General features: G+C 43.6%; 1 protein-coding gene across 7 annotated transcripts in view; it reads right to left on the bottom strand.

The window, feature by feature from the left end:
• Positions 1–16,329, bottom strand: part of SMARCD3 (SWI/SNF related BAF chromatin remodeling complex subunit D3) — an 83,879-nt gene that overhangs the window by 39,707 nt on the left and 27,843 nt on the right. For all 7 annotated transcript variants that reach the window (XR_016467959.1, XM_090143343.1, XM_090143341.1 and 4 more), the window contains 2 exons: positions 3,817–4,034; positions 699–741 (listed from right to left, as the gene is read on the bottom strand). Coding sequence is in view for 6 of the 7 variants with exons in the window: in XM_031613806.2 (XP_031469666.2) it covers positions 699–741; positions 3,817–4,034 (261 nt within the window). In the remaining variant the exon portion in view is untranslated. The remainder of the gene's footprint in view (positions 1–698; positions 742–3,816; positions 4,035–16,329) is intronic.

Here is a 16,329-nt window from a genome sequence, read left to right as displayed (position 1 = left end):
GGACTACCTTATGATGAGTGTATGCACTTTGAAGACTCAAGGGTCTTGTCCTTTGGGACCATGCAGGTTTTAGGGGAACTATACTAAGTAGGGGACGGAAACAGAGAAGCCTGGGAATAATGAAAGAGAAATCCTTATGTTTAAAAAGGAAGTGGAAGATTTAAGCATTGAGGATCAAGCATAGTCAGCAACTAAAAGACATATCTGCAGAGATAAGAGAATTAATAATTGAATAACACAGGCCTCTTGAACTCTGCTGTTTATTTAGATTCTAAGACGCAACTGCAAAAATTAGAAACTGTCAGGTCTTCTGGGCCAAGGAGAACTAAGAAAAGTCCACCTCCTGCAAGCACAACTGCACTCTGAACCAGCCTCAAAAATTCATCAAAAACATCTTTAAGCCTCAAAGGGCCCCAGCATCAAGTCATGTACTTCACAGTCCAGCACCACTGTCCATCCAGTAAGTGGCAGTGCTGGCACAGCTAACCCAGCACAAGAGGATGACACAGGCCAGGCTGCACCCCACGCTCCCAGCCCCCGACCCCAGCCCCAGCCTGGCTCTCTAGACTTTCACCCACTGCCTACTTACTTTTTAATTAGATTTTTAAACAAAAAGTGAAAGTATTTTCTAAAATCCCTCTAATTACGGTAAGATGCTGAACTGATTGTGAAGGGAATAGGAAATGAAAGCGACTCACCCTCTGAGGGAGAATTTTGTCAGCCATCTTCCTCCTCTTGGCACTGTACATTTTTTAAAGAAAAAAACACGTTACCATGGTGACAGATCTAGGAGTAACGAGGCCACCTGCTAAATTATCCTGACATCTCCACATGCTGGTGCACAGCTGTGCATGCATCAGCAAAAGGGTCTCACCCATGCCCAGGACCTAGGACCCCTTCTCTCAGCAGCCTGGGGAGGTAGTTAGCTAAGAACAAATCAAGGCTGTCTGTTATGCATCTTGGAAAGAAGTACGCAAGTTCTTTGATCACAGCATCTTCTATGGTGCAGAGCAGCAGTGTATGCAAGTACGTGCACATGCCATCCATGGATGCAGAAAGAGCATGTCGAAGGACAGTACATGTGTGGAAGTGTGCACAGACATATCTACGTCCATGCACAAGGAAGAGGTGAGTGCCTGTAAGCTGAATGTGATCTTGTTCAAATGGATCTGAGCATGCATTCATTTATGTCCAAAATTGAGTGGCAATGTTGATTTGTGTACGAAAACACACATATTTATGCACCCTTACATATATACACTCATTTTACTGAAATGAATGACTTTCAACGCTGTCAGTTTATGTTTTCATGCTTGTTCATCACTCATGTTATGAATGTCAATGTGAGAAGATAAACGTGTGCCTGTAGTGCATATGCATAATGTGTCCGTGCCCATACACAAGCACATTTATAGATGTATGCTTTTCAACACACTCCTGTGTTCGTATGCATACAGCCAATCTATATATGCCTCAGAAATGGTACTGCTGGGAAGACTGCCAAATACATTGTACTTTGAAGTCTTCAGATTCTGAAAAGCTTTTGCTCCCATCAAACTGTCACCTCACTTTCTCTAGCAAGGCCAAGAGGAAATTGAAGCCTTACTCTTCACCTCCATAAGCTGTGAGGCCTTTATCTTAAGCAGAAGGTTAATCACTCCATCTGTGACACAGACAAATGAGGTAAAGACGACTGCCTGCTGCTCATATGCTACGTCACAGGGATGCCCTTCCACACACACCTTTCATCTAGGAATTCTGTCATCAGCCACGTCCACATCAAAGCTGCTCCCGCACACACCAGTGTGGCCAACTCCCTTCTTACCTTTGCTAATAATAAGCCTGGCCTGAAATACCAGATTCTTCCCCATCTGCACAGAAGCCTAAATCTGAGGAGCTCTTTGTTCTTGGAGGTGAAAACTACATCCTTCCTTGGGTAGAAAATTTATGCACACAGTCACACACAATTTCACAGATGAACAATGTCCTTTTTTTAAAAGTGCAGAAATAATGGGACCGGAACATTATGTGGTTTAAATCTCCAACACCTTCTGCAAATGACAAAAATTAAAACTGCACTGAAACTCTTCACAGATTCTGGAGCAAACTCCATCCTCTAGAGAGAAGTGGAATATGCACTCGCAGCAACCCAAAGGCTTTCAGCTAAATAGCAAAAAAAAACCAACATGACAAAACCCCAACAACTTGGCTCTAAAAAGTTTTCCAAGAATCTGTTACAAAAAGAGATTTATCTGCTTTCTCTCCTACAAACCTGTCAAGAAAGGAAAATTATACTTTCTTGGCCCTTTTTTTGTCATGAAACATGGGGCTCAATTAATCCCAGGATGGGACCCAACGTTCCAGAAAAGTCTGCCTGAAAAACTAGGAAAGTTTTTCAGGGAATGGGAAATGACAGGGAGGTGGGAATGAACCAGGGGAAAACACTGAAAACATTATCTGGAGTGACAGTACGGCACAAGAAATAGAAACTTCCCTGAGTACCTAACATGCATTGGTGGACTCACAATAGTTGTGATAATTGCTAGAAATTAAAAATTGAAATTTAGAACGGGGAGGGAGGAACTGCTTCCTTCTGTGATTTATGGCATTGACTTTTAGGAAACAAACTATTCTTCTTTAATTATCCCTGGAAACTGGTTAATGACTGAAGTTTAACTTCATCATCCAGCTGAGGCAATTTTTCAGGTTGTATCTATCCCATTTATTTGAGGGCTAGGCGTTCTTGTGTGCAGTCTCCTGGGAGGTGCCATGGAATGCACATTTTTGCTGGTGCATGGGCAAGGCTTCGTGACGCACATGCATCTCATGCTGCACCCACACACATTCCTTCAATATTTAATCTTGTTGAACCTTAATATATTAATTCTCTCAGGACTTGTGTCCTTTCCAGATGCATCCAAGACATAATCATTCTCAAGTCTGGCTTGCTGACCCAAGGCGTATACAATAGATAGAGTAGGGCTCCTGAAGCACTGATCCTAGGAAATCATGTTTTACCTAAAACTGGATATGATGACACCACTAGAACACTGTATGATCCTATATATACCCATAAGCATCTTGCAAAAGGCAGTCAAACCTAGGTGATTGCACCCTATCAGGAACTGGCTCACACCTCAGAACACAAGTATGATAAGGTCTAATAAGTTGCAGAAAGAAACTGGAAAAATATTATTTAAGACAGAATGTAATCAGCACTGTAAAAGCATACATATAATTGAAAGAAAGCTCCTTAAAAAAAAAAAAAAACACCTCAGATTCTAGAAAAATCCCCATGGGTATCTCTCTCCTTAAACGCAGCAATGCCTACAAATTGCAAGTTTTATGACCACTCATCTGAGTGACCATAGTACAAGTATTCACATTACCAACAAAAAAATCTCTTCCACTTGTCTCTTGTTTACAAACCAATTTGTTAGCCAGTCAGAAATTAGATAAACTGTAGAGAACAGAAAACAAATTATACAATAATTGCATTATATTAGAAAAGAATTGATCATTAACTTTATGGGCTAAATGTGATGGCCAGCTCTATAGCCTGATATATCCACAAGGTGAAAGCATTTCATCAGCAGAAACAGACTTTATTAAAGGTCATTATCTTTAGAGACCATTCCTAAACAAAGTAGGAGTAAACAAAGTAGAGTAAAATTTACCATTTTTTTTCCTGCTTTAAGAAACTGACGCTATATAAATCTTCTGGTTTGTCTCATTCAGTTTTAAAGCTCTTACTTATTACTAAATAAAGATTTTCTTCCTCAGTTTTTCCCCACCCTTCCTTTCTGGAATACTCACCTCCTAGTTCGGTTCTGAGTAGCTTGCTGCTGCTGCTGCACTTGCTGCTGCACCTGCTGTTGTTGGACCTGCTGTGGTGCAGTACGTTTTCTCGTTGTTTCCATCACAGTCTGGGGCATCCCAGGTCTCACCGAGGGGCTTCCAACATATGGAGGGCCTGGGGGACCCATGGGAGCCCCCTGATGGGGCATTCGAGCTCCTGATGGCATCCCAGGTCGCTAGGGAAGAAGCAAAACAGAAAAAAAGAGACAGTTTGGTCCCTGCTTCTCCAGCTGCAATGACATTTGTACACAATCGCACTCTAGCTCCTGCAAGTTCCCCATTTTTACCAACCTTACATATAAGCAGCAACACAGAGCACAAGAGATCTGAATTGGAACTCCCTGGACATCATAAAGCAGAACACAGTGATAATGGAGACGGGAAACAGAGATGAAAAACACTGGATATGGGAAAGCACTCAGTGGTCAGTAACATTCAGGCCAGCTTACAGCAGACAGCTCTACCTTCTTACCAAAGCTGGCATGGCATGCAATGCACAGTTCAAATAGGTGCAGTCCACATGCTAATCAAAGCAAAAGCAAAGTGACTTCTACAGTACTCCACATTTTGAATGGACCAACTGATTGCTGTGATCAGTAGGGACACTGTAACACGCAGAGCTGAACTACGGAAGCATTACAGTAAAGCATTTTCCATTGAAAGCCTTTGCCCCCACCTATGCTGGAGAGCATCACAAGTTCATGATATGACAAGAACCCTTTAAGAAAAGGTCATGTCTCTGATCAAGAAGAAAAGGAAAGTGATACTTTGTCAGCAGCCCCTGCAGGTATTCTAAAGTCCAGACATTCATGTTGACTTCAGCATGCTCTGGAATTTCCCTTTAGGTGAGATTGCAAACTTAATGCTGAATAAGACACTCAGCAAAGTTGATGTCATACTGAGGTTTATATTCTTCAAGGAAAAACACCATTAAAACAATTGTTTCCTCAAAACAGAGGAAAGATTTTAGTTCCTCTCTAAGAAGAATGAAAATATTTATTAGAGATCTTTACCTATCTGTGAAAATACACAATGCACACACACATTATATATACATTTGAACCAATATATAAATAAAAACTATCATACATAAAAGTCATTTGAAATTGCAAGTGTAAAATCCTACATGTGACAAGGAATAACTGCAATATCAGAACAGGATGAAGGCCAAGCTGGAAAGAAACTCAGTAGAGAAGGACCTGGAGGTCGTGGTGGCCAACAGGCAACCAGTGGATGACCACAGGATGACTATGGGCCAGCAGTGTGTGCTGGTGGCCAAGGAGGCCAATGGGACCCTGGAATGCACTGCAGAGAGTGTGGCCAGCAGGATGAGGGAGGTGATCCTCCGCTCTGCTCTGGCCTGGGGGGGCACAGCTGGAGCAGTGCACCCAGTGCTGGGCTGCCCAGTTCCAGGCAGGTGGGAACTGCTGGAGAAAGCCCAGTGGAGGATGCGGAGATGGTGGGGCCTGGAGCACCTCCTGATGGGGCAGGCTGAGAGCCCTGGGCTGTGCGCGTGGAGGAGAGAAGGCTGAGGGATCTGAGTGGTGCTGATGGAGATCTGAAGGGAAAGGCAGGGGAGGGGGCCGGGCTCTGTTTGGTGGTGCTCAACGCCAGGACAAGGAGCAGCCAGCACAGACTGCAGCCCAGGAGTTCCATCTGAACATGAGGAGGAATTTCTGTGCTGTGAGGGTGGCAGAGCCCTGGGACGGAGCCCAGAGAGGTGGGGGAGTCTCCTCTGGAGATCCCAAACTCTTCTGGGCACTGTGCAACTAAGTGCTGCAGAGAACTGTTGTGGTGGGCGGAGTAAAGGAGCTCCAGAGGTGCCTCCCAACCCTACAGTTCTGGGATTATGCAATTCTGCAAACCCTCTCTGGAGCACAGGAAGTTCCACACAAATGTAAGAAATTCTTCACGGTGGAGATGACGGAGCACTGGAACAAGCTGCCCAGGGAGGCTGTGGAGTCTCTTCCGGAGATATTCAACACCTGCCTGGAGACCTACCTGTGCAACCTGGTCTAGGGAGTCTGCTTTGGCAGAGGGGTTGCACTGCATAATCTCTTGAGGTCCCTTCCAGCCCCTACAATTCTGTGAATCTGTATGACTCTCTCTACAGATTCTTTTAATGAAACTATGAGGCCATAGCATCTATTATGGATAAATAATTGGTTATAGAATATTAATGAGGTAAAAGTAAATTATGATGATAATCTTAAGCAGGCATTTCCAAGAGCTCTGCAAAATCACGAGCAGCCTGGAGAGGGCAGATGGAGACTGACTGTTCACTGTCCCATCTGGTGCATAAACCATAGCCAGCAGAGGAACCTACGAGTCAGGTTCACAGACAAAATGGGGTGGTTTGACACAGTGGGTAGTGAGTCTGTAGAACTACTTTTCAAAGAGATGTTAAAGACATAGAAAATATTTTTGGCTTAGAAACTTCTCTGAGGTATCAACAGTTGAAGACTGAAAAAATATGTGGAAAAAGTATTCTAGTGGTCACTGAAATGGGATGTGTGCACCCCAAGGGGTACAGTGGGATGCAGGAAGAAAAGATTTTTTGTACCATTAAAATATTTTTTTAATTGAGATTATTTCGTCTTTGTCACGTTTCTTTTTCAATCTCTGTTCATATTAGTAATGATAGGAATGCAAGACCAAAAGAGTTTGGAGACTGCTGCTTTGTACAGTGCCCTGTCACTGCCTACTGGAGCCATCTGCTACAGCTGCTGTTAGACGTAGCATTGCAGGCCCAGGGGAATCTTTTCTGAGCCAGAAAAGCTGCTCTTATGTTATGTTCCAACTTACATTTTACAGTAAAAAAGCACCCATTATGGCTGCAAACCCTAAGCAACAGTGCTTAGCTGCATCTCCAAATTAGCAACCCACATCCTCCGTAGTTCCCAAAGCCCCAGCTCATTGCCCTCCCGGGTCATTAAAAGTCTTAGATATTCCTTGTGCCTGGATGCCTGGAGGACAAGGAAGGAAGAAAGAAGGGGAATGATCACTAAAGAACCAGAGCTATAATTGGTTTGGACAGAGAGGGAAGGTTGAGGGGAAAGAGAGCAGCACAGCCAGCCAAGCAGGCTTCAGCAAGTATTCACATAGGGAATTGAGTATGGGTATGGCCACTGAGAACAGAAGCAGCAGGAGGCAGCAAACAGGCAAAATGGAGGCTCTGTGCAGAGCTGAAAACATTTTCTCTCATAAACACTGAACTATGAAGACTGCTGGAACACAGCAGCCCCCCCCCCCTCCCCTTTCCCACTTTCTGACCCCAGCAAATGCAGTAGAAACAAATGGCCCAGAACAGGCTTCACACTTGAGCTTGTATTTAAGATCTTTCCGTTGTCTGTCAATCTACAAACTGTGGCCTTCTTCCAAAGAACAGGGCCTGCTGTTGCCTGCTGATCATCCTGGGACATTTGACAATCATTCAGAAGAGTGCAGATCCTGGCACGGCCATCTCATGTTTCATTCCCCACGGAGACTGACTGGCCACTTGGATCACACTGCAGGCCCACTGTTCTGATCCCACATAGAACACCTTAAAAACTGGAGAATGAGGTCAGCAAGCCAAGCCTACTCTTGATCTAAGTCTGACATCTTTGAATTTCTTTCTGTCTCCTTTGTTAAATATTAAAATACCGAAAGGACCAAACAGAAGAAGGAGCCAGCTCTAGCAAGTGCTGCAACGTTGCAGACAGCTCATCTGGACTCACCCCTTCACACACCTCACTCCTTCCCTTCACTTCTTGTACTCTCGTATCCTACATCATATGTAGATAAAATAGTCCTGCACTATTCCTGCAACTGCCATCTCCCCACCGAAAACCTACCAGGCACCCAACAGATATGGAAATGCTTTCTCTATTTAAACCTTTGTAGAAAGAGTACTTTATCTTACCTAAGGGCTTGTTTTGCTCTCAAACACATGCGCAAGAGAAGGCAGTAGCAGACAACACATTGAATTTTTCACAATACTGACGTAAAAAAAAAAAGTTGCCATAATACTAGAGAGTATTTCAGTACTATTACATTTCTTCAAAGAGATCTGTGAAGTACCACTGGCTATGGATAAGGATCTGTCTCTGCCTCTGCCCTCATCCTCATGTTGCCAAGCTGTATTCCATCATATATGGAAAGTCACAGCTGTCAGGTGAAGTCCCTGGTGACTTCCCTCCCATTTTTAAGAAAAGGATAAAGAAAGACCTGAGGATCTACAGGCCAGTGAACTTCATGTCAGTGCTTGGGAAGATCATGGAACATGCTCCTGGAAGCTACATTAAAGCATATGCAAGACAAGGAGATGATCCACAACAGCAAGCATGGCTTCACCAAGGGCACATTGGGCTTGACCAGTCTGGTGGCCTTCTATGATGATAGGATACCATCAGTGGACAAAGAATGGGCAACTGATGTCATCTCCCAGGACTTCTGCAAGGCTTTTGATATGGCTCAACGCCACACTCTTATCTCTAAATTGGAGAGAGAGGATTTGAAGAGTTGACTATTTAGTGGATAAAGAATTATTTGGATGCAACTGCAGCCAGAGGGTTGTGGTCAATGGCTCTATGTCCAGTTGGAGGCCAGTGATGAGCCTCTCTTGGGATTGGTGTTCTGAGAATCACAGAATCTTTAGAGTTGGAAGGGACCTTTAAAGGCCATCTACTCCAACCCCTCTGCAATGCACAAGGACACCACAGCTGGATCCTGGGGTGGACCTTTTTGTGTCCATGTCTCTCCCGTACTGAGGACTCCACATCTGGATGCAGTGCTCCAGCTGAGGCCTCACAGTGCAGAGCAGAGGGGCAGGATCACCTCCCTGGACCTGCTGGCCACGCTTCCTTCGATGCAGCCCAGGATACAGTTGGCTTTTGGGGCTGAGGATGCATTGCTGCTCATGTCCAGCTTCCCATCCACCAGTACCCCCATGTCGTTTTCAGCAGGGCTGTGCTCAATCCTTTTATCCCCCAGCTTGTATTGGTAGTGAGAGCTGCCTCAGCCCAGGTGCAAGATTTTGCATTTGCATTTGTCAAACCTCATGAGGTTCACTTGGGCCTGCTGATCAAGTTCATCTAGGTCCCTCTGGTGCATCGACTGCACCCCACATATTGGGGTTTGCTGAGCTTGCTGAGAGTGCACTTGACCCCACTGTCAACGTCACTGATGAAGATACTAAAGAGTATCAGTCCCAGCACTGACCCCTGGGGGACACCACTCATCTTCAATATCTTTTTCAATGACATAGATGCTGGGATTGAGTGCACCCTCAGCAAGTTTACAGATGACACTAAGCTGAGTGGTGCAGCTGACACAACAGAAGGAAGGGGGGATGCCATCCGAAGAGGCATGGACAAGCCTGAAAATTGAACAGGTTCACCCACATGAACGTGACAAGTTTCAACAAAGAGTTGCACTTGGGTCAGGGCAATCCTAGACATGTGTACAGAATGGGGGAAAAGCTCGTTGAGAGCAGCCCTGCGGAGAAGGACTTGGGGTTCCTGATTGACAAAAAGCTGGACTTCAGCCAGCAGCACACACCTGCAGCCCAGAAGGCCAACTGCATCCTGAGCTGCATCGGCTGAGGAGTGGCACCAGGGCAGGGAGTGGATCATGCCCCTCTGCTCTGCCCTTGTGAGGCCCCATCTGCAGTACTGCGTCCAGATCTGGAGCCCTCAGCACAGAGAAATGTGGGGCTGTGGGAGCAGATCCAAAGGACACCACAAAGATAATCAGAGGGCTGGAGCACCTCTCCTGCTTAGAAAGTAGGAGCAGAGCTTGTTCAGCCTGGAGAAGAGCAGGCTCTGCGGGGACCTCACTGCAGCCTTTCAGTACTTAAAGGGAGATTATAAACAGGAGGGAAAGCAACTTTGCACACGGTCCAATAGTGATAGGACAAGGGGGAATGGCTTTAAACCAAAAGAAGAGAGATTTAGGTCAGATGTGAGGAAAAAATTCTTTACTCAGAGGTGGTGAATCCCTGGCACAGGCTGTGGGTGCCCCATCTCTGGAGGCGTTCAAGGCCAGACTGGATGGGGCCCTGGCTGACAACACATCCTACATCAGGTGTTTGGATGCAGATGATCTTTAGGGTCTCTTCCAACCTAAGCCATTCTTAATGTGAACTTCTTTCTGATGGAAGAAATGAGACAACAGTGGAGAGGTGCTTTTCTGTGAATTTCTACTGCAAAGGCTCTTCTCAAGCAACATCAACATCATAGTAGCCAAAATGTTGATGTAGATAAAAAGAGGGCTGCTGTCTGAAAATCACAGAGAGAGGACAAAAACATGGAGAACTGATAGGTACAAGGAAAAGAAAGTGCCAGGAAAAGCAAAGGCACCTACAGAAGATTTGGAAAGGGGCTAAACAGAGAGTTGGGAGTCACTGCAATGCAATAAGCACTGAGCTGTCCATACAGGATCTTACAGTTCTGAAAAGCAAAGACTATCCACCTTGGTACCACGTAAGAGGATTTGATGGCAAGCAGTGAACAACTACAGGCCTCATGTTAATAAATAAATTGATACATTTTCACAAAAGCAACAAAAATCCCAGGGTTTGGAAGCTAAAAATAGGAGCTACCTTGGCTAGGCAACCTTTCTTTACAACTTAACATTACAGCAGCTGCTAATTTATTTAAGGTACAAGCAAGAAGAGGTATTAGATGACGCCTCGAGCTAAGAACAGGTCACTAGAAGTGTAGGTAACAGCTAAGAAATTCAGCTAAGGTGATACTGTCTCATGGCAACAGAATTGTGACTACACAAATGGTTTCCCAACATAGAATGCCCTACTGAATGTGCCATTTCCAAATGGACTCATACAACAAAAGAAGTTGTGGACAGATATGACCTCACATGGGTTCCTGTTTTTAATATCTACAAATCTTTTACAAATTTAGTAAACAGAAACATCTATATTTTCATTCTTATTGCTCACTGCCATATTCATCTTCCATTTCCCAAAAGCACTCACATCCTAGAAACAGGGTCCAAACGTTCCACAGCTGTGACTTCCAAGTTCCATCTATTTTGAGAAATGTGCACAACAATCAAAAAAATCTTTAACTTAAAAAATACTACATTTTCAGAACTGTGAATTGCAACTTAAGACAAAGGTCAGTGAACATCTATTTCATGCATGCCCATCCAGAGCTAAGAACAACTAGATATCAAACCTCAAACAAAGCTCTTGGATACAAACAGTTCAAAAACAAACAAACAAACAAAAAACCACAGCCTTTGTAATTGAAACCAGCAAACCTAATGTACTGCCTTTCAGTTTAATCAGCTTGCTACTTTTAATAAATCAGATCGCATCCACTGCAGTGATCTAATGTGCTATGGAATGGATTTGGTGTGAGAACAACAGCCAGAATATGCCTTTTCAGTCTGTAAAAGGAGCAGTTTAGGGAGGGGACAGAGTGCAGAGCTCTGCAACGTCATGGAGGAGGAGGAGATTGATCAAGTCCTCACTGCCTCTTCCCTTACAAGAACCAGACAGCAGCTAACAGCTGGTAGCATCAGGCATGTCTTTATGTAAGATAAGCTGCAAGTTTCCTGGCACAGAACATTGTGCCTGCAAGACACTTATGTGCGTTCGAGGAAATATCAGCAAACTACTTTCCATAAATAAAATTTGCAGGGGTACTAAATATGCAGTATCTCTCTGGGTCAGAAAACTCCAGAGGTACAAAGTGCAGAGCATTTGGAAGAAGTACTGCTAATTTTTTGCTTTGCAGCTTCCATACAGTCTTCTGCTACTCCCCAGGGGCCTGGGCACACAGGGCTCAATGACGCAGTGTGACTGGATTCGTGTCTCTATAGTTTCTTTTGGAAGAAAACAGAAGAGAAACTCAAACATCTCGCACACTGGACACATCTCTGTACCTCTATTTATCAGCATACTGAACTTTTCGCAAGCTCATTTTGCAAAATCTCATTAACTACTTATTAAGAACATATCAAGAATTAGGATGATTTGATTTTCTTATTTGTGTGTGAACTTTTCTGCACCGAGCTCAGAGCGAGGAAAAGACCAGCCCTCTGGTCCCGCTGGCAGCTTACTCATGCTTTTCAATGCTGTACAACGTTCTTACTCTACCAGGCTTCTGCAAGTACCTTCCCAAACAAATGCTGAATTCCCCAGACTGCCTTAAGCTCAACCCAAACATCTCCTTGTTTAATAAAACAGGAAATGCATATGCAGTAAACCAGTGACTGTGTTCCAGAAACTGTGCTCTGACAACATCCTAGCACAGAGCACCCTGTATTAGGCAAGTGGAACAAAGTGTTCATGAAACTCTTTTCTACCCCTTCTAGAGTTTAGGCATTGACAAGATAGTATTTAATCCATGATAATATAAAAACTGCTGAGATATTGTTCAGTAGCAAAATTTTTGTTGGTTTTTTTTTCAAACTTAATATTCTCCTCCCATTACTACTTCTGTAGTGATTTCTACAGATGAAAGAAACAATTACTTTTATCTACTTAAAATAAATCATCATTCAATTTGGGGAAAACACCTCTAGTTCTTCCCATTATAACCAAATAAACACCATTTTGATGCCAAACTGAAATATGAATCCTTGAGGTCATCCAGTCCTTCCTTTTCTCGATAAAGCATCACCAAAGCCTCCATCATCTTTGACATTTACTCCTTTAACCAGTTTCTAACAGCTTCCAGTAACAGAGACTTTGCAGCTTTTCTAATCAATCTCCATCACAAGGTATTATGGAAAAAAAACACATACAGACTTCCTACAAAGCCCAATCATGGTGAGTTTGCCAACCTCTTATTGATGAAGTCTTCACAGCCCTCCCACTGTCACTGCCATCTGGGTTACTCCTCCTTTTGCTTATTTGTCATGCAAAGAATCAACATGAAAAAAATACATATTCTTCTAAGTATATTCCAACTGATTTACAACATCTTCTGCACCACTCCCTGTCCCACTTCTTAATGAAGTTAATATTTAATTTGTTTTCTTAGTAGCAGTGGCTGCTGCCACATAGTAGGCAGCCTGCAAAGACATCTGAGTCTTCCTCCTGGATGGTCACAGCTCATTTAAACCCTGCAGTGTACGAGGAGATGCAGAATTTATTCATGAAATTCATTGCTCACCCCTTTTTCCATAACTTTACTAGATCTATTAAACACTCCATATACGTCCTTGGGACATCAGACGTGTCTTTTAACCTATTTTTACTTATTTAATTTCTGTATTAAGTATTTGTTTACATCATGGCGTGCTTTGAGACCCTCCTTTCACTGTACTAAATGCCATTTCACATAAGACATCTCCTCAACTTACTGTCAAACTCCATGACCAGATTTGAGAGGTGAACAACCACACAGTAAGAATGGGGGTCAAAAAAGGAGTCACACAAGTGATGTACGGGCTTGTATATATTAACAGTAGTGAGGTATAATGACTATTAAAGTGCAGAGATTAGCAGGAACCATAAGAAAACACTTATTAGCAGAAAATAAATATGTATAAGCACTTATGTTAAGAGGAAGAGCTACCCAAGCACAACACAGAGGGCAAAGAACTAGATCCCTATACAAAGAAGGTGATATGAACTGAGAAGTATATAGTAAATACAGAAAAGACCCAGTAGCCGAGAAACAGACATGGACTTCTGTAGGCACAGCTTGTGTACAAAATTCAAAAAGATTTGTTTTGGAAGGAAGACAAAGTGGGAACAGAAAAAGGACAGGGAAACAGATTTAAAAGGGTCAGAACAACCACACAACAGAATGAACCCCTCAGCTGCCTCCCGTGTGAAGATAACACTGCAAAGGCCTCAGTACAAGTACCAAAGAGGAGAGGATTTCTGCAATTGAGTCGCAAAAGGACACAAGTCTGGGCAAGAGCTTTGACAAAATACGCGCTACGAGTCTTCCCAAGGCTCCACATGAAGATAGCTATTTGAGAAAGAAAGGAGGAAAAAAAAGACAAAGGACAAAGATAACATCCAATGAAGTGATGCAGACAACAGAGAGGCTGATGTAGAGTCTACAGGACAGAAGAAACCGAGGAGCACCCTGCAGGAAGATTAATAATTTGGTTTGGGTCAAAAGAGTTGAAAACAACGAGATACCCAGAGGGAGATGTCATAAAGGCAGCCCAAAATGTTCAAAACACACCAATAAAAAACATACAGGCATGCAGGTGGTCATTAAAGCTGTATTTATTCATAAAAGTTTCGGAAATAGAGCAGAGGAGGAAAAAATGACAGTGAAGAACGACAAAGCCTGTGAAAAAATCCCTCTTCCCACAGATACAGTGTGTCAGACCCTGATCAACAGACCAGGAGTTAGAGAAATCTAACAAATAACTAACAGAAATGTGGTCTTTCAAGAAGAAGAACTGCTCAGCAGAGGTGTAACAAACTACTCCAGCAGGACAAAGTATCACACCTGAGGCTTCTGACTGCTAAAGCTCTGACACTGCAGAGGGATTCTATCTGAATGACATTAAAGGAAGAAGATACCTTCTGAGCCGGCAGCATGGCGAAGAACAAAGGCAAGATGGAACACAGAAGAGCAAAGGGCAAAGTGACCTTAGCAAAGGAATTTGTGTTTTCAGAAAGATCAAATAAACCCAAAATCTAACAGCTCTCAGTAAATACTGCAAAATTCTCCTTTCTATTTAATCGTTCAAACAGTAAAAATTTTTCTCACAACATTCTATCCCTGTTTATATACCCCTATTTTTGAAAAATGAGACAATAACGACAATAAAGCCTGTAATAATCAAAACAGATAATTTTGCCAAAGAGAGAATAAAAAACTAATAATTTGAAGAGGAGATTTTCCCTGACATGGGGGCATAGCCTGATTCCAAGGTGTTCTGGAAAAGTTTGTTCTTCAACTTGAATTTTGAAGGAATTGATTCAGATGCAGACACGCTGTGCGGTGATGAGACTGCAATACGTGCGCCCAGGGGAACGGCTCGCTCCTTTATTAGATAGGATACATAAACAGATAAATGAAGTTGAAACTTTGGGTCTTTTATAAGCAATGGAAGACTGACTACCTCAACCTGTTTTGATCAAAATGAACCTGAGATCAGGAAGAAACTAGAAGTGAAGAACAAGCATGGAAGCAAAAGCAGAACCAAAGGAAATCATCACAGAGAGATGCAGAAGGTCCTACAAGAGGAGCTCGGGCAAGGAATGCCAGACAAGAAACTCTGTTCCCACTGACAGGCAGTGGAAAGGTAACAAACAGACAGATGCAGATACTCAGGCAGTGCAGATACCAAGTGAGACGCCGCTGGTGGCAAAACAGTCCGTGCAGACAAGTCAGACTTCTCTAGCATCCAAACAAGTAATGGAAACAAGTTCTGCTGCATCAATTCTGGTATGAATTAACACTGCTCATGCATAAGAGGCTAGCAGGCTCCTTTCACATCTATGAGGGAAAGAAGCAGATTTATCCAACTATCTTAGCAACTCTTTGTGATACCAAAGGAAGAGCAGCATTGTGCCAATAGAAACCTTGGAAAAGGAAACAGCCTCCCATGTGCACAGCCCTTCCAGGATGCCCATGGTCCACCCAGCTACGGCCACCCTAAGCCAGACCATCTGAACGAACTCACATGTCCATAGCACAGCTACTGCCACAGATCTGCAAATCTGCTTCTGTCGTATCTGCCCATCTAGCAACAGACTGCTGATGTACATTGGCACCACACTGCCTGCTCACTGCTCTCAAAGAACAGAATGCCATCTAAAAGTCCTTCACCCTGCAAGCTCATCACAGCCATGCTCTGCAGGACACAAACTAGATCCAATACATTTGGAGCAAGCCTGAGTTATGGAGACAACCCAGAGGCCTGCAGTGAGCTCCTGAGATTCCTTTGTACAGGAACTCCCAGCAGATGTCTTCAAAAAGGTGTCACAGAAGGTGCCAGAATGCTCAAGAGAGAAAACACGCAGGAACTGTTTCCATCTGAACAACATCAGCATTTCCTGGGTCTTATTTCGTTAAAAGTGTACCAACACAAGGAATCCAAATGCTATAAAAGGTGGTCGCTTCCAACCATCAGTCATTTAAAGAACATCGTTTCTACTGGCAGCAAAACAAGGTTAGCATATCCCCTTAAATGGAGATCAAAGACCTGATCCCTTAAACAAAAGCTGGTGATTTTTTAAAGACCTGAGCAATTCCTTTAATTAAGCACGGCAACCTGACGTTTCCTCGTGGGTGAGCGCCCATCGACTGGCACAGATCTGCAGCGCTAATCTCTCCAAGCCCCTGAAAGTCACCTGTTAAGTAGCCAGAGGATACATCAGAGCCAAGGCTGGAGACGAGAACCAGAGGCAGCAGCACACGGCTGCATCGGACTAGCATCAGAATTGCTTTTCAAAACACAAGTTTGCTTACAGAACAAAGTGTCCTACAAGCCCGTTTGGGTCAGACCCGGTGCAGATCCCGCACCGTGACGAGGCTCAGAAGC

Source organism: Phasianus colchicus, chromosome 6 (assembly GCF_987193195.1).
Source record: "Phasianus colchicus chromosome 6, bPhaCol1.hap1.1, whole genome shotgun sequence".
In the NCBI taxonomy this organism is placed as follows: Eukaryota; Metazoa; Chordata; class Aves; order Galliformes; family Phasianidae; genus Phasianus; species Phasianus colchicus.
This window is presented reverse-complemented; position numbering and strand designations above follow the sequence as displayed.